The 16,816-nt window shown below is 54.4% G+C and overlaps 6 protein-coding genes across 6 annotated transcripts; 3 read left to right on the forward strand and 3 right to left on the reverse strand.

Moving 5' to 3' along the window:
* Window positions 1-173: 173 nt before the first annotated feature.
* On the forward strand, window positions 174-4,945 carry HD553DRAFT_279408 (uncharacterized protein). Its single transcript, XM_046178086.1, has 9 exons — window positions 174-437; window positions 514-2,132; window positions 2,196-2,424; window positions 2,496-3,443; window positions 3,508-3,818; window positions 3,884-4,410; window positions 4,481-4,577; window positions 4,647-4,732; window positions 4,797-4,945. The coding sequence occupies exons 1-9, from the start codon at window positions 405-407 to the stop codon at window positions 4,865-4,867; spliced, it is 3,921 nt and encodes a 1,306-aa protein (XP_046040367.1). The 5' UTR covers window positions 174-404; the 3' UTR covers window positions 4,868-4,945.
* HD553DRAFT_347202 (uncharacterized protein) lies at window positions 4,914-7,752 on the reverse strand (the record flags this gene model as incomplete). The annotated part of the gene is made up of 7 exons (XM_046183280.1): window positions 4,914-5,384; window positions 5,462-5,768; window positions 5,828-6,211; window positions 6,294-6,576; window positions 6,661-6,855; window positions 7,577-7,617; window positions 7,707-7,752. 7 exons carry the CDS (start codon window positions 7,750-7,752, stop codon window positions 4,979-4,981), a joined length of 1,662 nt encoding a protein of 553 aa, XP_046040368.1. The 3' UTR covers window positions 4,914-4,978.
* Window positions 7,753-8,087: 335 nt separating this feature from the next.
* HD553DRAFT_303226 (uncharacterized protein) lies at window positions 8,088-9,273 on the reverse strand. The gene is made up of 4 exons (XM_046178844.1): window positions 9,086-9,273; window positions 8,887-9,007; window positions 8,517-8,819; window positions 8,088-8,441 (listed from the first exon to the last, which is right to left on the reverse strand). The coding sequence occupies exons 1-4, from the start codon at window positions 9,190-9,192 to the stop codon at window positions 8,310-8,312; spliced, it is 663 nt and encodes a 220-aa protein (XP_046040369.1). The 5' UTR covers window positions 9,193-9,273; the 3' UTR covers window positions 8,088-8,309.
* Window positions 9,274-10,259: 986 nt separating this feature from the next.
* HD553DRAFT_347204 (uncharacterized protein) lies at window positions 10,260-12,226 on the reverse strand. Its single transcript, XM_046183281.1, has 2 exons — window positions 11,357-12,226; window positions 10,260-11,290 (listed from the first exon to the last, which is right to left on the reverse strand). The coding sequence occupies exons 1-2, from the start codon at window positions 11,792-11,794 to the stop codon at window positions 10,403-10,405; spliced, it is 1,326 nt and encodes a 441-aa protein (XP_046040370.1). The 5' UTR covers window positions 11,795-12,226; the 3' UTR covers window positions 10,260-10,402.
* Window positions 12,227-12,735: 509 nt separating this feature from the next.
* Window positions 12,736-15,128, forward strand: HD553DRAFT_279413 (putative phosphoenolpyruvate carboxykinase). Its single transcript, XM_046178087.1, has 5 exons — window positions 12,736-13,019; window positions 13,114-13,366; window positions 13,442-13,595; window positions 13,670-14,010; window positions 14,087-15,128. The coding sequence occupies exons 1-5, from the start codon at window positions 12,974-12,976 to the stop codon at window positions 14,955-14,957; spliced, it is 1,665 nt and encodes a 554-aa protein (XP_046040371.1). The 5' UTR covers window positions 12,736-12,973; the 3' UTR covers window positions 14,958-15,128.
* HD553DRAFT_303230 (uncharacterized protein) lies at window positions 15,108-16,773 on the forward strand. Its single transcript, XM_046178845.1, has 7 exons — window positions 15,108-15,446; window positions 15,523-15,554; window positions 15,629-15,746; window positions 15,825-15,845; window positions 16,028-16,110; window positions 16,172-16,309; window positions 16,383-16,773. Exons 1-7 carry the CDS (start codon window positions 15,369-15,371, stop codon window positions 16,594-16,596), a joined length of 684 nt encoding a protein of 227 aa, XP_046040372.1. The 5' UTR covers window positions 15,108-15,368; the 3' UTR covers window positions 16,597-16,773.
* The last annotated feature ends 43 nt before the right edge of the window (window positions 16,774-16,816 follow it).

A 16,816-nucleotide genomic window follows, 5' to 3' on the forward strand; every position in this document is an offset into this window, starting at 1 on the left:
GGTGGTTGTGATGAGTGTTGAACGTCAAAACGCATATTAAGAGATCGGGTGAGTGGGGGGGGGGATACATTTGTTTATGCGTTTCAATGATCGTCGTCGTCGATGTTATTGCCAGCAACCCCTCGCCCAAGTCGCAAGGTCATATCGTGTTCGGGTCATCCAATCCTCTACTCTGATCCTTGTCACACTCTGACAGCGTCTCGAGATACCCTCTGTCTCTCTCTCTCTCCCATACCATACTCTGAACATCCAAGTCTTGCCAACAGGTCCTGGTACTTCGACCCTATCCGATACCTCCCCAACGTCGGTCTAGCTCTTTCCCGCTCTTGTCACCGGTCTTTGCGCACCCCGCTACACCTATACGGAACACCTTCGTCACAACGTCGTTGTCAAACATAGCAAATATGGCCACACTCTCTGCAGCTGAACTTCAAAGGGTGAGTCTGAGCGATAGGGGTTATCGATCTCACCTGCTGGTAACTAATAAGCTATATCTGATCGAACTATCGCTAGAGACACGGTCTCGAGGGAGCTCCCGATCCGTTCCCCAGCATGGCCCCTCAGGCTGCTCCTGTCAAGAGCGCTGCCAAAGGGTCCGCCACTCCTGTCGATACCGAATCTGAGGAAGCTTTCCCAGCTCTCGGTGGTCCTGCCCCTGCTGCTTCGGCTGCTCCTAAGGCGTCTATGTGGTCCTCCGCTTCGTCCAAGATCAAGACTCGTGCTCCCGCTCAGTCGGCTCCGGGCGGTCTCGGTAGGACCGGCGGACCCAGCTCGTCAACTTTGCCGGCCTCCATCTCGTTCTCGCTGCCCATCGCTAGCATCACCTTGACCCCCAAGGCCTTTTCGGAACTCTCTAAAAAGGTCCAGGAGCAATACGGATGCACCATCGAGGCTTCCACCCAGATGCGAGCCGGGCTCAAGACCTTTTTCGTCCGAGGTCCCGACGATAGAAAGGTCTCGTCTGCCCGTAAATTGATCGAGCGTGGTGTCAGCAAGGTCGAGACCTCTACCCTCGACGTGCCCCTGTCCACCTTGGGAACGATCATCGGACCCAAGGGATCGACCTTGAAGACCGTCACCGATGCTACTGGCTGCAAGATCGACATTCCCCGTCGTGAGAACCTCCCCGCCGCTCCTGCTCGTGCCGCTGCCAATGACGACGATGAGGCCGATTCCGAGGACGACGAGGAACCCGAAGATCCTTCGGTTCCCATCTCGCTCACCGGTCCCACGCCTGCCATCGCCGAAGCCAAGTCCAAAATTCTCGCGCTCATTCACGACAAGGTTTCGCACACCTCGGTCAAGATCAAAGATATCCCCTCGGATTTTTACCCCTTCATCTCGGGACCTCAGGGTTCAAAGGCTAGGGAATTGGAGGACAGCGTCGGGGAAGGACAGGTCCAGATCCACGTTCCTCCTCCTGGCGTTTGGAGGTCGTTGGAAAAGCAAGCTGATGCTGCCGAGTTGAGCGGCGATGCCGACCAGACGATCAAGGAGAAGAAGCGCGACCTTAGTATTCGGGTTCAGGGTGACAGGGAAAAGGTCTCGGCCGTCGTCGAGGAGATCAGGAGACGGTACGCCGAGATCCAGGAGACCAGCCAGACCCTGTCCATCTCGATCCCCAAGAGACAGCACCGATTCCTGGTCGGGTACGCCGCCGACGAGATTCTCGAGCAGACCGGATGCATCGTCGACTTGCCCCCTATCGAGGACCCGGCTGACGAATGTATCATCCGAGGACCTGCCGAGAACCTCGCCCCGGCCTTGACCCTCGTCATCTCCAAAGCCAACGCCATCTCGGTCGGAACCGTTGACCTCGTCGCTCAGCACAGGAGCGCCACCTCGGATCCCTTGAGCCACGCCAAGACCGTCTTGCGATACCTGTTGAGGACGTCCAAGCTTCGCCAGATCGCCGATGCTCATTCCGGCGTCAAGGTCTACCCTCCCTTCCAGGCTGCGGTCGAGTCGGCCGGCACGGTCGTGATCGAGATTGTTGGTGCCGACAAGCAGGAGACCAACAAGGCCAAGGAAGAGGTCACCGCCGCCGTCAAGGCCATCACTCCTGCTCATGTCAAGCCGGTCGAGATCGACTTTGCCGTCCACAAATTTTTGATCGGAAAGAAGGGTGCCAAGTGAGTTTTCACGTAAAGGGGTTTCCGGAAAGTATCATACTGATCACGAGGCTGTTGTAACAGGATCGGACAGTTCGAGTCCGCTCACAACGTCCGAGCCGTCTTCCCTCCCGCTTCCGACGAGTCCTCTGCCGTCTTGCTCGTGTTTGAGGGCGACGAGACCAGCCTTCCCAAGGACAAGAAGCAGAAAGAAGCCAAGCTCGCCGAGTCGCTCAGCAAGGCTGCTTCCGCTATCACTGATTTGGCCAAGGAGGCCGCTGACGTCAAGACCGAAACTTTGAACATTGACCAAGTGTGTCTGGTGTCGTTACGTCAGGCGAGGTGGTATAAGAATAGGGTATTGATCCCATTTTGCGTCTTCAGAAATGGCACAGGCACATTATCGGACCGGGAGGCAGTGTTCTCCGAGCGCTTCTCGGGGAGGACCAGCTCGCTACGGTTACCGTGGGCAGCAAGGATTCTTCGGCTCCTCAGGACGTCGTCGTGGTCCGTGGCCCTAGCACCGAGGTCGACCGACTGGTTCCCGCCATCTTACAAGTTGTTGAGGACTCGAAGAACGACGACCTGATCAACGGGTTCAATCAGGAATTCACTGTGGACAAGCGACACGTTCCTCATCTGGTCGGGTCTTCGGGATCCGCTATCAACAAGCTGCGAGAATCTTTATCCGTCCGAATCAACTTTGACGATGACGAGTCTGCCTCTAAAAAGTCCAGCAAGAACGCCGTTGTTCATTGCAGGATTATCGGTCGAAAGGAAGCGGTCGAGGAGGCCAAGAAGCGATTGCTCGCACAGGTCGAGCGACTGGAAGATGAGACCACCGAGATCCTGAACATCAAGAAGGCTTTGCACCCTGCTTTGATCGGAGCTAGCGGCAAGTACGCTATCAGGCTCGAGGAGAAGTATGCCGTCAAGATCACCTTCCCTCGAGATGGCAAGGATGGCGAAGAGGCCAAGGCTGGTCTCAAGCCCGACGAGGTTCAGGTCCGCGGTGGAAAGAAGGGTGTCGCCGGTGCCAAAGCCGAGCTCTTGGAGGCTGCCGAATTCGAGAAGGAGTCCAACCAGTCTGCCACCTTCACCGTTCCGACCAGCGCCATCGCCCGTATCCTCGGAAAGGGTGGAAACACGATTAACAGTATCAAGGATGACACTGGCGCTCAGATTGACGTCGACAAGACTTCGGACGAGCAGACAACTGTCACCGTACGTGGAGATAAGAAGGCTATTGCTGCTGCCAAGTCGAGCATCCAGTCGATAGCTGCCGAGGTTGCCGATCGCGCTGATGAGTCGGTCACGATTGACCCTAAATACGTAAGTGCGAAGGATTCCTTGCTTGAAGCTGCTTGTATCTGACGTTGTGAATCTGCACATCTAGCACCGCAACTTGATTGGCCCTGGTGGTCAACGACTCCGAGATCTGGTTATGAAGGTCGGCGGTACCGAAGAACAGTCGCGACAGGCTGGTCTTATCAACTTCCCTCGAGCTGGCGATGCCTCTCCCGATGTTGTTAGACTTCGAGGGGACAAGGACCTCGTCGCGAAGCTCAAGGCCGAGCTGGAGCGCACCGTCGAGACTCTGCAGAACCAGGTTGTTCTCGGTGTTGCGGTCCCTGCGGCTCAGCACGCCATCAAGATTGGTCGAGGTGGTTCTGCTCTGCAGGATTTGCAAAAGAAGACTGGGGCAACGTGAGCATTACAAATGTACTCAACGATCAACTCGTACTGACTGACCCTCTTGCTAATCCGAACAGCATTCAATTCCCTGGCTCGCGGCAATACAACTCGGCCGGTGAGCCCGAGAACGCCAGCGAATTGTCAGAAGTCCCGCCCAACGAATTGGTCAAGGTCATTGGTACCCGTGAAGCCTGTCAGCAAGCTATCGAGGCCTTGTCCACTGCGTCCGAAACTCCTTCGCGGTCACGGACCCCTGTCGGAAGGAACAGTGGAGGAGCGTCTAGCTCTCGTGCGGTGTCGGTTCCGGCCAAGTTCTTCTACGCTCTGACCGACCAAGGCTTCTTGGCTCGACAGCTTCGTCAATCGGGAATCCAGCTCGACTTGCCTTCCAACGCTCCTGCCAAACCCGAAGCTCGTCGACCGGCTGTTCCTGCCAATGAGCCCGGTTCCAAGACTGCCCGTATCGATGAAGACCAAGAAGAGGCTGGCGATGGTGCCATTAACTACGCTTTCGAGGAGTACGACGCTTTCGAAGGCTTCCCCGAGGAGGACCTCGAGTTCAACCTGCGTGGACGAGAGGAGCTTCTGGAACGGGGCGAAAACAGTAAGCCTGATGTGTTCTTCCAGGTGCAGCGCTAGTTGGCTGATCCGTGGGGGTTTCTCTTCACCAATAGTCATCAAGCAGATGATTGAAAAGGTCTCTGCCGCCAACAAGGTAGGAGTCCTGGCCGGAATCCCTAGGAGCGCTTTCCCTCGTATCATCGGTTCAAAGTCAGTCGATTTCTCCATTGCCTGTCAAAGTATGGGAGCTCATTTCTGGTGGCGCTGTGGTGTTGGCAGGGGTGCTACTATTGCCCGACTTAGAGCCGAGACCGGAGCGGAGATTCAGGTCGGCAAGCAGGACGACTACATCACTCTGACCGGAGGTGAGCCACGAAAGCAAAATACGATACAAATGAGACATCGTAGATCTAATCGATCATTTTACAGACTCGGAAGCCGTCGGCTTTGCCAGGGACGCGATTATCAGCATTGCATCGCGACGGGGGCAGCGCTTCTGAACAGACAATCATAATGTAACTACACCCTTCTGACGTTGATTGTGAATGCAAAATATCCGCATGGTTCATCTCTGTATACCGGTACTGTTTTCCCACCCTCGCTCGAGCGCTTCAAATGAGCGACATGGGAGGGCTCATGGGTTCGGTGACCCAGTGGGACGATCCGATCGTGCGGGGCGTGTTGGACTCTTCCTCGAGATTGGGGAGCCAAACCGGATCCGAACTCGAGCCGATTCGAGAACCTGTGGTTGCCGGCTGTCCCTGGATCGCCAACGAATGCTGCGCTTGAGCAACGTTGAGAGCGATCCAGAGCGCAGACCCTTCGACGAGGACCTTGACGAGGCCAGCCCTCTCGGCCGCCATGACATAGTCCTTGTAGGTTCTGTATCCGGATCGACGGTAGTCGGCGCTGGACAATCTCTGGCCGACCTGACCGGCCTGGTGGTAACGATGCGCTCGGTATTCCTTGTTGAGGTCGACGAGGATCTTGTAGAGCGGCTGAAACTCGCGGAAGCCCCTATAGTGAATTAGAACCCGTGCTTGAGTGAGGTTCATTCTTAGCTCGACAGGGCTCAGTCGTGGTCGTCTACTCACCTGCTAAATCCAACACTGCCCACTTTTGGGGGCAAGGGGGAATCGCGGGGATGGGGCGGCTCAGGCAAAGGGATGTATTGAACGTGAGGGACGGAAGGTACAGCGGCAGAACCAGCAGCAGGAACGGACAACGCAGGTCCTATACGACTGGGAGTGACCGCCAGAGAGGGGGCGGGCCGAACGGGAAGAGCGGCATGTCCGACGAGTGTGGGAGGGCTGGTGGGCGTTTTATTGGTGACAGGCGGTTTCGCAATCTCGGATCCGACTTTGATTCTAGCCGTTTCTCCGATGATGTGCTTGACGAGATCTAAAATGACCTTTGAATGAGTTCGACTTGTCTTCATCAGAGGGGTATCGGTGACTCACCGTAAGCTGACCTGGGAGGAGCGAGAGATCGGCGAGGCATGTCTTGAGCCGAGTCGACTTTCTCCTCGAGCCTTTCCGGTACCCCTCCTTCGCCGTTATAAGGAGCCTCTGGCGATACCGTCCCGATGACCTCCAACGACTCTTCCTCCAATCCCTTTGGCATCAAGAGCTCTCCCGCATCGACTAGCTCGAACCCCGCTCGTCTCTTCCTCGTCTCTTCCCATTCCTCCAGATCGTCGATGTCCTCCGGGTCCGCCTCTTGCTGGGCGAGCAGCTTGAGGCGGGTCCGACTAGCCGAGTTGAAACATCCGTACGTCTTTTCGTCGCAGGAAGCGACGTAGCAGTATCGGGCGGGATTACGCTCGAACCAGTTCTGGGCGGTCACTGGAAGGATCAGAAGGACGCAGAAAGGTCATGAGAAACGAGTCTTGGACATCAACAGCGTACCCTGACGTCGATCACTCACCGGCCAACTTCCAAGCCAAGTTCGTCGTATTGTCGTCGTAAACACGTACGAGCTTGACATTGATAGCATCCGTGACCCCCTTGATGAACTCTTTCATCCTTTGTCCCTTGACGCTATCTCCCTCGGCGAACTTTTCGGAAACAAACAGTTCGAAGCAGGTCCAAATCTCTTTCGCATCGTCCGGTTTCTTCGTCTTGGCGTAGTCGGCTTCGATTTTGCGGGTGAGATTGTCAATGAACTTTTTGCCTCCTTCTCGTCCTTGTTGCACGAGTTCCGGAGCAAACTGCGTTCGGAAAGGCATCGATCGTACAATCGTTCAGCTTCTGCCGGGTCGTTCACGATCTCAAATTTCGAACTGGGCGCTCACAGTGACACTGGCACAGTCAATCAGGACGAGAGCGGGAGCTTGTTCCTCGACCTCTTCAGGTCCTTTCTCGCCGTCGGTCTTGGTAGGGCGAGACAAGGTGGAACGCTGGGCGATCGTCGCCAACTTTTGCAATTCCGAGAGCGCTTGCGCGTGTTTCTTGTGATAGCTCTGAAGCTGTTCGATGTGTTCGTGCAACTACGGATTAGAGAAGCGTGTGAGCTAGGCCTCGGATATCACACAGAGCATTGTGAGGAGGACTGCCACTTGCCTGCGTCATGTTCGGTGGGCTGAGAGCCCACTGAGGTATAAAGGCATTCGCGGAAGGCTGATCCAAAGGGATGAGAGCGGAGTTGGAGGTGTCCATGAGGTCGACGGAAGGAGGCATGAGGAGGATGTGAGCTGGGAGGTGGACTCAGGTTCTAGGAATTGAAGCTGGGTTGACTGTATTGAATTGACGATGACATAACACGTCGATTCGCACTGAGAACCGCGAAAATTGAGGTTTGTGAAGGTGATGTCACGATGAGCGACGATGGTGCAAAGGTCGAATCATCTCGATCGGACTGATCAACTCCTGTCGCCCCATCGGCCGAGATCCATCAGACACAGCCGAAAGTCTTGATGATCACACCCGAAAATTGTCGGGCGATTCCATGCCCGGTGCCTTGTCGTTGTCGCACGGACCCCAATTGTTTTGATTGATCGTCGTCGCCGCTGATCTGAATGATCTGAAACGCACGCGACGGAATGATCCGCGCGGTTTCCATACGACAAGCGAAATCTCACTCACGAGCTCACGTTTCCACGATCTCGATCAGAGGCCAGAGGATCGGAGGGCATTATTTCAGCCATCCATCTCACATCTTCTGTAGCCTGTGTTCCCGTTCAGACAAGACATATGGCAAGGGCTTGGTACCCACCAGCATCGAGAAGTCGTGAATTCGCGATATGCGGGAGCTGGAAGGCGTTAAGTCATGTAGATCAGTTCTTTCGCTAGATCACATTTCCGGATTAATTCAACGACATCCAACGAGAAATCTACTTACGGGAGACAGGGTTGCCATAGATGTAGATATCGTCCTGACTAAACATGACGACTCTTCTGAAAGTGCTATCGATGATAGAGGCTCTGCATACAAGAGAGTGGAGAAAGGAAATACCGATTGGGTGATGATCCACCCAAAGGGGTCGGCTATCCATTCTCAGACCCAAGTGCGATGGCGATAACATCTTGCACTCGTCCTCAGCTGTTCTGCTTCCCTTTGTACCTAATTTACTGCCAGCTCAGTCGTCGAGTACACACACACACACACACACACAAGAGATCCATTGATGATCACGATCGCGACAAGGCCATGTGTTCAATCCGTTTAGAGGCTCACGTCTCGCAAGGAGGTAGAAGCTAGAAGTCAACAATATACGATGCTCCAGCCAGGTTCGCTGCTCCATCTCATCAGATTCTGCATCCCGATCGTCTCGTCACTTGAAAAGACACGAAAGTGGCCAATCGAGTTGCCGATAATCTCTTCTGTCATTCATTGTATTTGACCGCGATTCTTCCGGCGTGATCGGGACCGGGCGTGTGATGTTTGGCTACAAAATGCTTACAACCTGACGGAGCAGGTGGATACTACGTGCTGATGGGGAATCTACAAGGTGGCGGCCTCTTCACCCGTGATGGTCCTGATGGCACCGGGGGTGGCGACCTTGCCGGTGAGGGCGCTGGTAGCGACCTCGACGGCCTGGCCGATCATGCTGTCCTTTTGGGCAAAGTATCGAATCTGGAAATGTCAAGCGAACAGGAGCGCTTCAGCCATACGATTCGTAACCGTCAACTCATATCCGATCCGGCTCACCTCGGCGGGCTTGACAATCAAGACGGTAACACGGGGATCGTTGGCGGTACCATCGTGGACGCCGTCGCCCAAGTCACCAAACCAAGCCTTGGTGGCAGGGTTAAAGTACTTCTTGACGGTCTCCCTGTCGGTGGTGGTGTTGGCCTTTCCGGCGATCGAGATCCAGTCTCCCTTGGTAGGCTCGAGGAAAGAGACGTTGACGTGAGAGTCCTTCTTGACCTCCTCGTCCTTGTGGCTCGAGTTGTCGTAGATGAAGACGGGCTGGAGCTTGTCGGTCGAAGCGGGTCGCATAGCTCGAGAGTGCTGTGAGAAGAAGACGAACACGTTAGAACGAGATGGTCGAGACGTCATCTTATCATCATGAGCTCACCAAAGATCCGTCGGTACCGACGGTGGTCAAGCTGCAGGTTCCGACCTTCTTGATGATGGCCTCGACCTCGGCGACACGGTCCTTCAACGCAGGAGTCTGGTCCTCGGACTTCTTGGAGTACCTAAGCGTTGTGGAAGGGGACAGGCGAGGTCAATCAGCCAACTCTTGGGACCTGTCAGTTTGTAACATGGCTGCGTACTGATCGTCGGCGGCCATTCTGATGGAAGTGGTGTTGATGAGTCGGAAAGAAGTGATACGGGTAGTGTTAATAGGTTTAGTCGAACGGAGTGCTGTCCTGATGAACATCGATTGTTTGCAATATGTTTGAGATTGAGAGGGATCCAAGGTCCCAAGTAGCTGAGGTTGATTCTAAAAGGACGAAAGGTGGAATGGGTTTTGAATCGATCCTGGCTGCTGGCAAAGCACGCACCGAAGCGATCCCCCCGATGACGAAAGCGCGGGTGATCGATGACGTCAAGCCGATTGCGGGGGGCGGGGGGCGAGGGGCGGGAGTGGACGGTTTCTTGTTTCCACCCGGGACTCGATTCGAGTTTCATCACTACTGCTCGTCAACGTGAGTCCCACCGCGATGTTCAGCAGTCAGCAGACGATGAGAAAGCCTCTCAGATGCGGTGAGATGTATCCGCGAGGTGTTCAGTAGTATGTACGTATCCACTTACATGACTTCGTTAGCTCGGTGATGCGTAAATGTCATTACCGAAAATGTTCATCGAAGATCACAGTAGAGCAGCTTAACGCCGCCTCGTTCGAGTGAAGAGCCTCCCTTCGAGGTGACGGTTAGGAGTCAGGCCGTCGTGGGAATACCACTGGAAAGAAGGGCTGTGCTTTGTGATGACGATAAGCTTGTGGAGAGTGTGTGTCGAAGGCGACCGGCGGAGAGCGTAGTGTCTGAATCGTGAATTGCCTGCCAGATTGGGGTCAAACAGGACCGGTCCTTAGGGGTCTGTGCGAGGATACTCGATTAATGTTGAGTTGCAGGGGATAGTTCACTCGTAACTTGTAGCATAGATCATTGAGCAGGCAGCTGCAGGAGCCTCGTAAGGTACTGCATATTCAGCAGCATCTGCGGTGTTCAAGAAAGGTGCTCGGAATACGGATTCGATTGAATATCTTGCAGGGCGGCTCAGGCTCATCACCCACGGCTTGAATAAGCTCGTCAAATAACTCATCTCCGGGCTCAGCATCTGACCCTTTGAAACTGTGATATGCGGATGGTTGTAAGACATTCACAATATAGTCAATGGAGCGAGCGCATTTCAGCAGACTGGTCCGTCATGTTGGCGGCCATCTTATGTTTGAGAGGGGCTGGTGGCAGAACATCCCGGCCGTCATCTGACTTCCTGTGTTGCTCCAGACATTTAAGACGGATTGTAACTGAACGGGACTGGTAGGGGTTTTCGAATTCACAGCCTGTAAGCATATTCATTGCCCAGTGTAATGATATGCTATCGATTATGCTCTCATCTCAAGCTCGTGATCACCCTTTGCCGCGAATCTACAACCGATCTATGGGAACCTGGACGTCCCGCGTATTGTCCCCTTCCCACCCTGACCTCCCCCTGAGCCGGACGACCCTCGTCGTCAAGCCCATCCGCTGCCAAAACAACATGCTCCCTTCGTCCTTTTCGCCCGTAGTTCTAGAACGTCTGATGATGCCTTCTGCTTTGAGCGCGATGGTGATGCTGATCGTGTCGTGTGTTTGATGATGCTGTGATTGTGACTGTTTGTCGTGATGATGATGATGATGGTGGTGGTGGTACTTGTACATGTTGTCAAAGTAGCCCGAGGGCGAATGCGATGCTGATGATGCTGATGATGCTGATGATGATAATGATGTTGATGACTGCGATGATGATAACAATGATGTTGGTGGTGATGTCGTCGTTGTGTTGAAGGGCAAACCCCATCCTCCCTTGCTCGCTGCTACCTCCCCTGCCTTGCCGATCGCCGTTCCAACTAGCATCTCAGCGATCCTTAGCCTCCTGTACTCTGGATCCACCGCAAGCGCCATGAAGTGCAGGACGGCTCGTGGTTTTCCCCTATGCAAGTCTGGAGTCGAGTCGAAGTCGCATTCAGGTTTCCGGACAGGCATGATCCTCACGATCAGACAACCTAGGATGGGTAAGCGATGATCCAGCGATTCATCCGTTCGGGTACCAGTGCTTGGTTCAAACCGCCGGCCCAGGGGGATACTCTCGTATGGAGGGGTCGAAGGTGGCGTGTCGTTCCAGAAGTCTTCCAAGATAGACCTCGTGCCGGGTTGTGTTGTCCATCCGCTTGCGGGCCGAGTGCGGGAAGGCTGAATGGCCCAGGCGTGGCAGTCGGCCGAGTTAAGGAGAACGGGGAATGAAACGCCAGGGTCAAACTCGGGGAGGTATTGATCCTGCAACCGATAGAACGATCAGTATCAGGCTAGTGCAGCGTTCCGGCTGTCTCGAGGGCAACTTACCAGGAAGTGTCCGACAACCCTGTAATCCCGAGCTCGGACCCGGTAAATATCTAGAGGCTCTGCGTGTTTCCCCACTAGAGCCCTCGGACCCGCCTGAGCAGTCGCACCGTAAACTCTTTCCTCCCTGACTTCTTGTGGAAGGGGTAGTAATGGTAGCCAAGCGTTCTGATTTGGCATTCCTCTCCTCTCGGTCCCCAAACTGGTCCAACCTTGTCGCTCCTGACTCCAAGTCCGAGTCGTCCGCCCGGCTTTCTGAGTAGGTTCGAACGGCCGGGAAGAGAAATTCCACCGAGCTGCGTAGCTGTAGCGGATGTCTTCTTCTTCACTATCGTCGGCTTCGAGGTCCATATCGAACATGGGGTTGTGTCCGTCGGAGGACCAAGACGAGTTGTGAGAGATGGTACGGGGGAAGACACGTTCCCGAAAGACGTGACCCATCCTGCTTTGTGATTATTTCAAGACGACTATCGTAGGAACGACCCGATTGAGAATGGTGTACTGTTGTTGATCGAAGGTTGATATGGTTCTCGACCAGCTTGCAGCTTGTGATCAGATGACGCTATCCATTCTTGGAGACGTCGCAGCAGGTCGTGTGACCTGGTGACGAGGGACGGTCCTATAATCCTTTGTCTCGACCGTTGAGATCCCCGGTTGGTTGAGTCTTGCGGAACGGAAGTTCAACCCTCGAGAGGATGATCACCTCATTTCCCGCAACTGCGGTCGTCTGCCATCCTTGCGTGATCGTAGTGGAAGCACTCCGAAACGAGCTGAAATCTCTGCTCCGGTCGCTGAACGCGGCTAACACAGGTTGGTTTAGCGCATCAAATCCGGTTCATCACGGTGTAACGGTTGGACCGAACCAAAGATAGGAAGTTACGTACGTCGGGCGAAATCGCAAATCGCCCTTTCGCGATTCGTTCCGACCAGGGTTTCCGGGTCCGTACAGGCGGCTCGAGGGTCCTGTGCGTCATATTTTCGAATATCTGTATTCCCGCAAGGCCCGGTCTGAAACGTTCCCGTCCGTGTTGCGGGGCGCGGAGGCCCGCAATTTGCGCGAGTCGGTGATTATGACATCGATTGTCCAAGTTGCGACCTGGATGAGATGCGATGAGTATCTAGGCCAAGCTGATGGGTTTCATTAGAATTGTGCTCAGAAAGTTGTGCTGGAGTTTCAACGTCTGTGTTGACATGCCTAATTCAATCCTGGTGCTCTTGTACATTCACTTTGCCTGGCGTGGGCTCGAAAGTTGACGATGTTGAGCGGGGGTATTCGGTTTCGCGGGATGTGGGGAAGGCGGGGACGCGCTCTCGACACATGACCAGCCGATCATCTCCGGACTTCATGGGGTCAGGCGATCCAGATCCTAACTTCATTTCGAATCGAGACAAGGACATCCGTCAGCCCGGCATTTCGATTAGAGGCCTGAGAGGAATATATAACCTACCGATAGGTCACGAGGATGGATAGGTCCTCCCGATCATGTCGACCTTTCGCTTCCAACACAAACACTTCTGCTTGCCCTTTACCGGTCTTCACTCCAACTCTACCTATACCCGGTCTCTCTCTACCTTGACAAGTCGACTCTGCTACCAATCCACTAGCTACTCCTCATCATCATGTTCAACAAGCAACACGGTCACCACAATGTCGAGGGCAACGATTGTGAGTGCACGGTGTGACCATGAGATATCGATGCCGAGGTCGTGTGACTGATCCACCCATTCTTCCCCTATCTTCTGTCCTGCTTCATTCATAGTCCTGGGCAAGGACATCCAGTACTTCTCCCAGGCCGGTTTCGACATGGACAAGATCCACATCAAGCGTAACGCTCCCGTCGCCGCCTTGTACGAGGACGCCATCATGAACGAAGGCGCCGTCCTCTCGTCTACCGGTGCCCTGATCAACTTTTCGGGAAAGAAGACGGGAAGGAGCCCCAAGGACAAGCGTATCGTCTACGAGGATGGTAGCAAGGATAACGTTTGGTGGGGTAGCGTCAACATTCCTATCGAGTGAGTTAATGGCAACGAGATTAGCGATTTCGGAATTAGCCGGAAGGTGCTCACGCCTTTTGATGTATCGATCAGCGAGCACACCTTCGAGATCAACCGTGAACGAGCCATCGACTACTTGAACACCCGAGACAACGTCTACGTCTTTGACGGCTTCGCCGGATGGGACCCCAAGTACAGGATCAAGGTCCGAGTCATCGCCTCGCGAGCCTACCACGCCTTGTTCATGGTGAGTCTAGCCGGTCCGTCTTGATCGACGCTTCATGCTGACGAAACCGTATACTCCGACTTGCGCGCACGCAGCACAACATGTTGATCCGACCTTCCCCGGAAGAGCTCGAAAACTTTGGCGAGCCCGATTTCATCATCTACAATGCCGGTCAATTCCCTGCCAACCGATTCACCACCGGTATGAGCTCTACCACCTCGGTCTCGATCAACTTTAGGCGAAACGAGATGGTCATCCTCGGTACCGAGTACGCCGGAGAGATGAAGAAGGGAATCTTTTCGGTCATGCACTACCTGCAGCCCGTCAAGTTTGGTCAGCTCTCTTTGCACTCGAGTGCCAACCAGGCTCGACCCGGTCCCGATGGACAGGAGGGTGAGGTCTCGTTGTTCTTTGGTCTCTCGGGAACCGGAAAGACGTGAGTCGCGAAGCCTCTGGTCGGGTATGACGAGTTGACACATCGAGCTGACCCTGCCGATTTCCCTCCCCGACAGCACCTTGTCTGCCGACCCCAACCGTCTGTTGATCGGTGACGACGAGCACGTCTGGTCCGACACTGGTGTCTTCAACATCGAGGGAGGATGTTATGCCAAGACCATCAACCTGTCCGCCGAGAGGGAGCCCGAGATCCACGGCGCCATCAAGTACGGTGCCATCCTCGAGAATGTCGTCTACAACCCTGCCGACCGAGTCCCCGACTACGACGACGTCTCGATCACCGAAAACACCCGATGCGCCTACCCTATCGAGTACATCCCCAACGCCAAGATCCCCTGCATCGCCAACAAGCAGCCCAACAACATCATCATGCTCTGTTGTGACGCTTTCGGAGTCTTGCCTCCCGTCTCCAAGTTGACCCCTGCCCAGGCCAACTACCACTTTATCGCCGGTTACACCTCCAAGACCCCCGGTACCGAGGATGGTGTCACCGAGCCTTCTCCCGTATTCTCGACCTGTTACGGAGCTCCCTTCTTGGTCCTCGACCCCACTCGATACGCTTCCATGCTCGAGGAGAAGATGACCCAGACCGGTGCCGACTGCTACCTGATCAACACCGGTTGGGTCGAGGGAGGCTTCTCTTCCGGCGGACGACGATGCCCCTTGAAGTACACCCGTGCCATCATCGACGCCATCCACAGCGGTGCGCTCAAAAAGGCCGAATACCAGACCCACCCCGTCTTCAACCTCGCCATCCCCAAGAAGGTCGAGGGCGTTCCTGATGACCTCCTCAACCCCGTCTGGAAGGACGCCGACGCCTACAACGACGCCCAGAGCAAGTTGGCCGGCATGTTCCAGACCGCCTTGAAGAAGTACGAGGCCACCATGTCCGACGCCGTCAAGCAGGCCGGTCCTCAGGTCGCCTGAGCGGGATAATCATGGACATTCTTTCTTTCTGATCCCTTTTTCCGAGTGTATTTTTAGCCACTCTATTATACCTTAGGAGAGTCCCTTTGGATTCCCGGTTCCTACATCATTTGGTTGTAACGATAATAGCAAAAGATTCTTAGCATGATTCTACTAGACATTCCCCCGAGGTCCCCTAGCTGGTCACTTTTGCTTCCGCGCTTCCCTTCGCCGATCTCCGTCCCTGCCGTCTGGCGAGGACGACCCCTTTGATCGCCCTCGACCTAATTCATGGCTACACGTAGTACAGAGTAGCTAGAGTAGTTGCTTGTTGAAGGATCAGAGCGATAGTAACCTCACACACAACTCTTCTGCTACCGCCACAAATTTGCCTTGGTGAAACTCGTCGCATACCCCGATCAGATCACCGCCATGGCCAAAGCAACCAAGGAAGTCGACATCGAGCGACTCATCGCTCAAGAGGCGAGCGACTTTATCAAGGAGCTCGAGGTGAGCAATCTGTGTGGATATTGGCACATCACGAGACCTAGTGAGCTGATACGGTGGCGATGATACGCTTGTGCAGGTGGAAAGGGTCTTGAAGTCGTTCAAGTTGAAGTAAGTAGGAGATGTGATGAGGAGATACGCCAGAAGCTGATCTGAATATTCCCCCTCCAAACACCCTGCTTCAGCCCATACGATATCCTCGACCTTGGTATCAACGCGACCGAAAATGAGATCAAGAAGCAATACAGGAAAAAGTCGCTCCTCATCCATCCTGACAAGTTCAAGCATCCTCGGGGAATAGAGGTACGTTTGGATACCTCTTAGCAGAATGACCTATAGGATGCAGGCTGACGCACGGGTCTACCCTTCATTTTTTATCAGGCGTTCGACCAACTCAAAAAGGTAAGTCGACTTGCCATCGTTGTGGTCCTCCTTTTCTGACCCTGCTCTCCGGCTGGTCCGGCCTCGTGGGACTACCAGTGACGGCAGCATATGAAAGGCTCAGCCTGTCCAGAACAACCTAGACCCTACCGAGATGTCCGAACTTCATGCTTATATTCCGATTACTTTGCGGTCTCTCCCAGGCTGAAGCAATGTTGGGGGATAAGGACAAGAGGGACGAGGTGGATGCCGTTATGCGACATGCCAGGGTCCAAGTCTTGAAACCGTGAGTGGGTCTGCCGAGCTGTTGCGTCAGAATCCCATGAACTTACGGATCACTATCTCAGACTCTTTCCTCCGGGCACCAACACGTCGGAGGTTCCGGATGACGATCCTCGGTTGACAGCGCTGGATCCTCCTCTCGATATGCAGGTCAAGAAGAAGGCCCGCGAGGTGTTTGTCGAAGAGGAACTTCTCAAGCGACGGTACGTGTTATAGCTATCCAACGAAACGCCTTTTTTTCCGCAGATCTGACAATCATCCTTCCTGCGCAAACAGCGCCCAAAAGATTGCCTATGCCAACGAAGGTGCGGAAGCGGCAAAGAAGGAGGCCGAAATCAACCAGAGAAAGCGAAAGCAGGAGGACGAAGCTACTTGGGAATCGCGACGAGACGAGCGGGTCAGCACATGGCGAGAGTTTGCCGGCACGAGCTCTTCTTCGCCAGCAGCGCCCAAGAAGACCAAGAAGAAGAAGCTCAATGTGTTGGGATGATCGTAACGTCGCGGAGCTCGTGTGACAGATTCGTTTGTATGCATTCGAGCGGAGAATAGTTGTGCATCACGATGACAATACAAAGACAAGCCAGGACCGAGTACTTTCAGCGAGATAGCAAAGTCGAAAATTATGAAAAGCGCCATGCGCGGAGGAAAAACAGCAAGCAAATGTTCAAGCCTGCCTGAAACCTTTTGGACTACAATCTAAGGCTGTTCCG

Source organism: Filobasidium floriforme, assembly GCF_021052385.1.
Source record: "Filobasidium floriforme strain CBS 6241 chromosome Unknown HD553scaffold_1, whole genome shotgun sequence".
Taxonomy (NCBI): Eukaryota; Fungi; Basidiomycota; class Tremellomycetes; order Filobasidiales; family Filobasidiaceae; genus Filobasidium; species Filobasidium floriforme.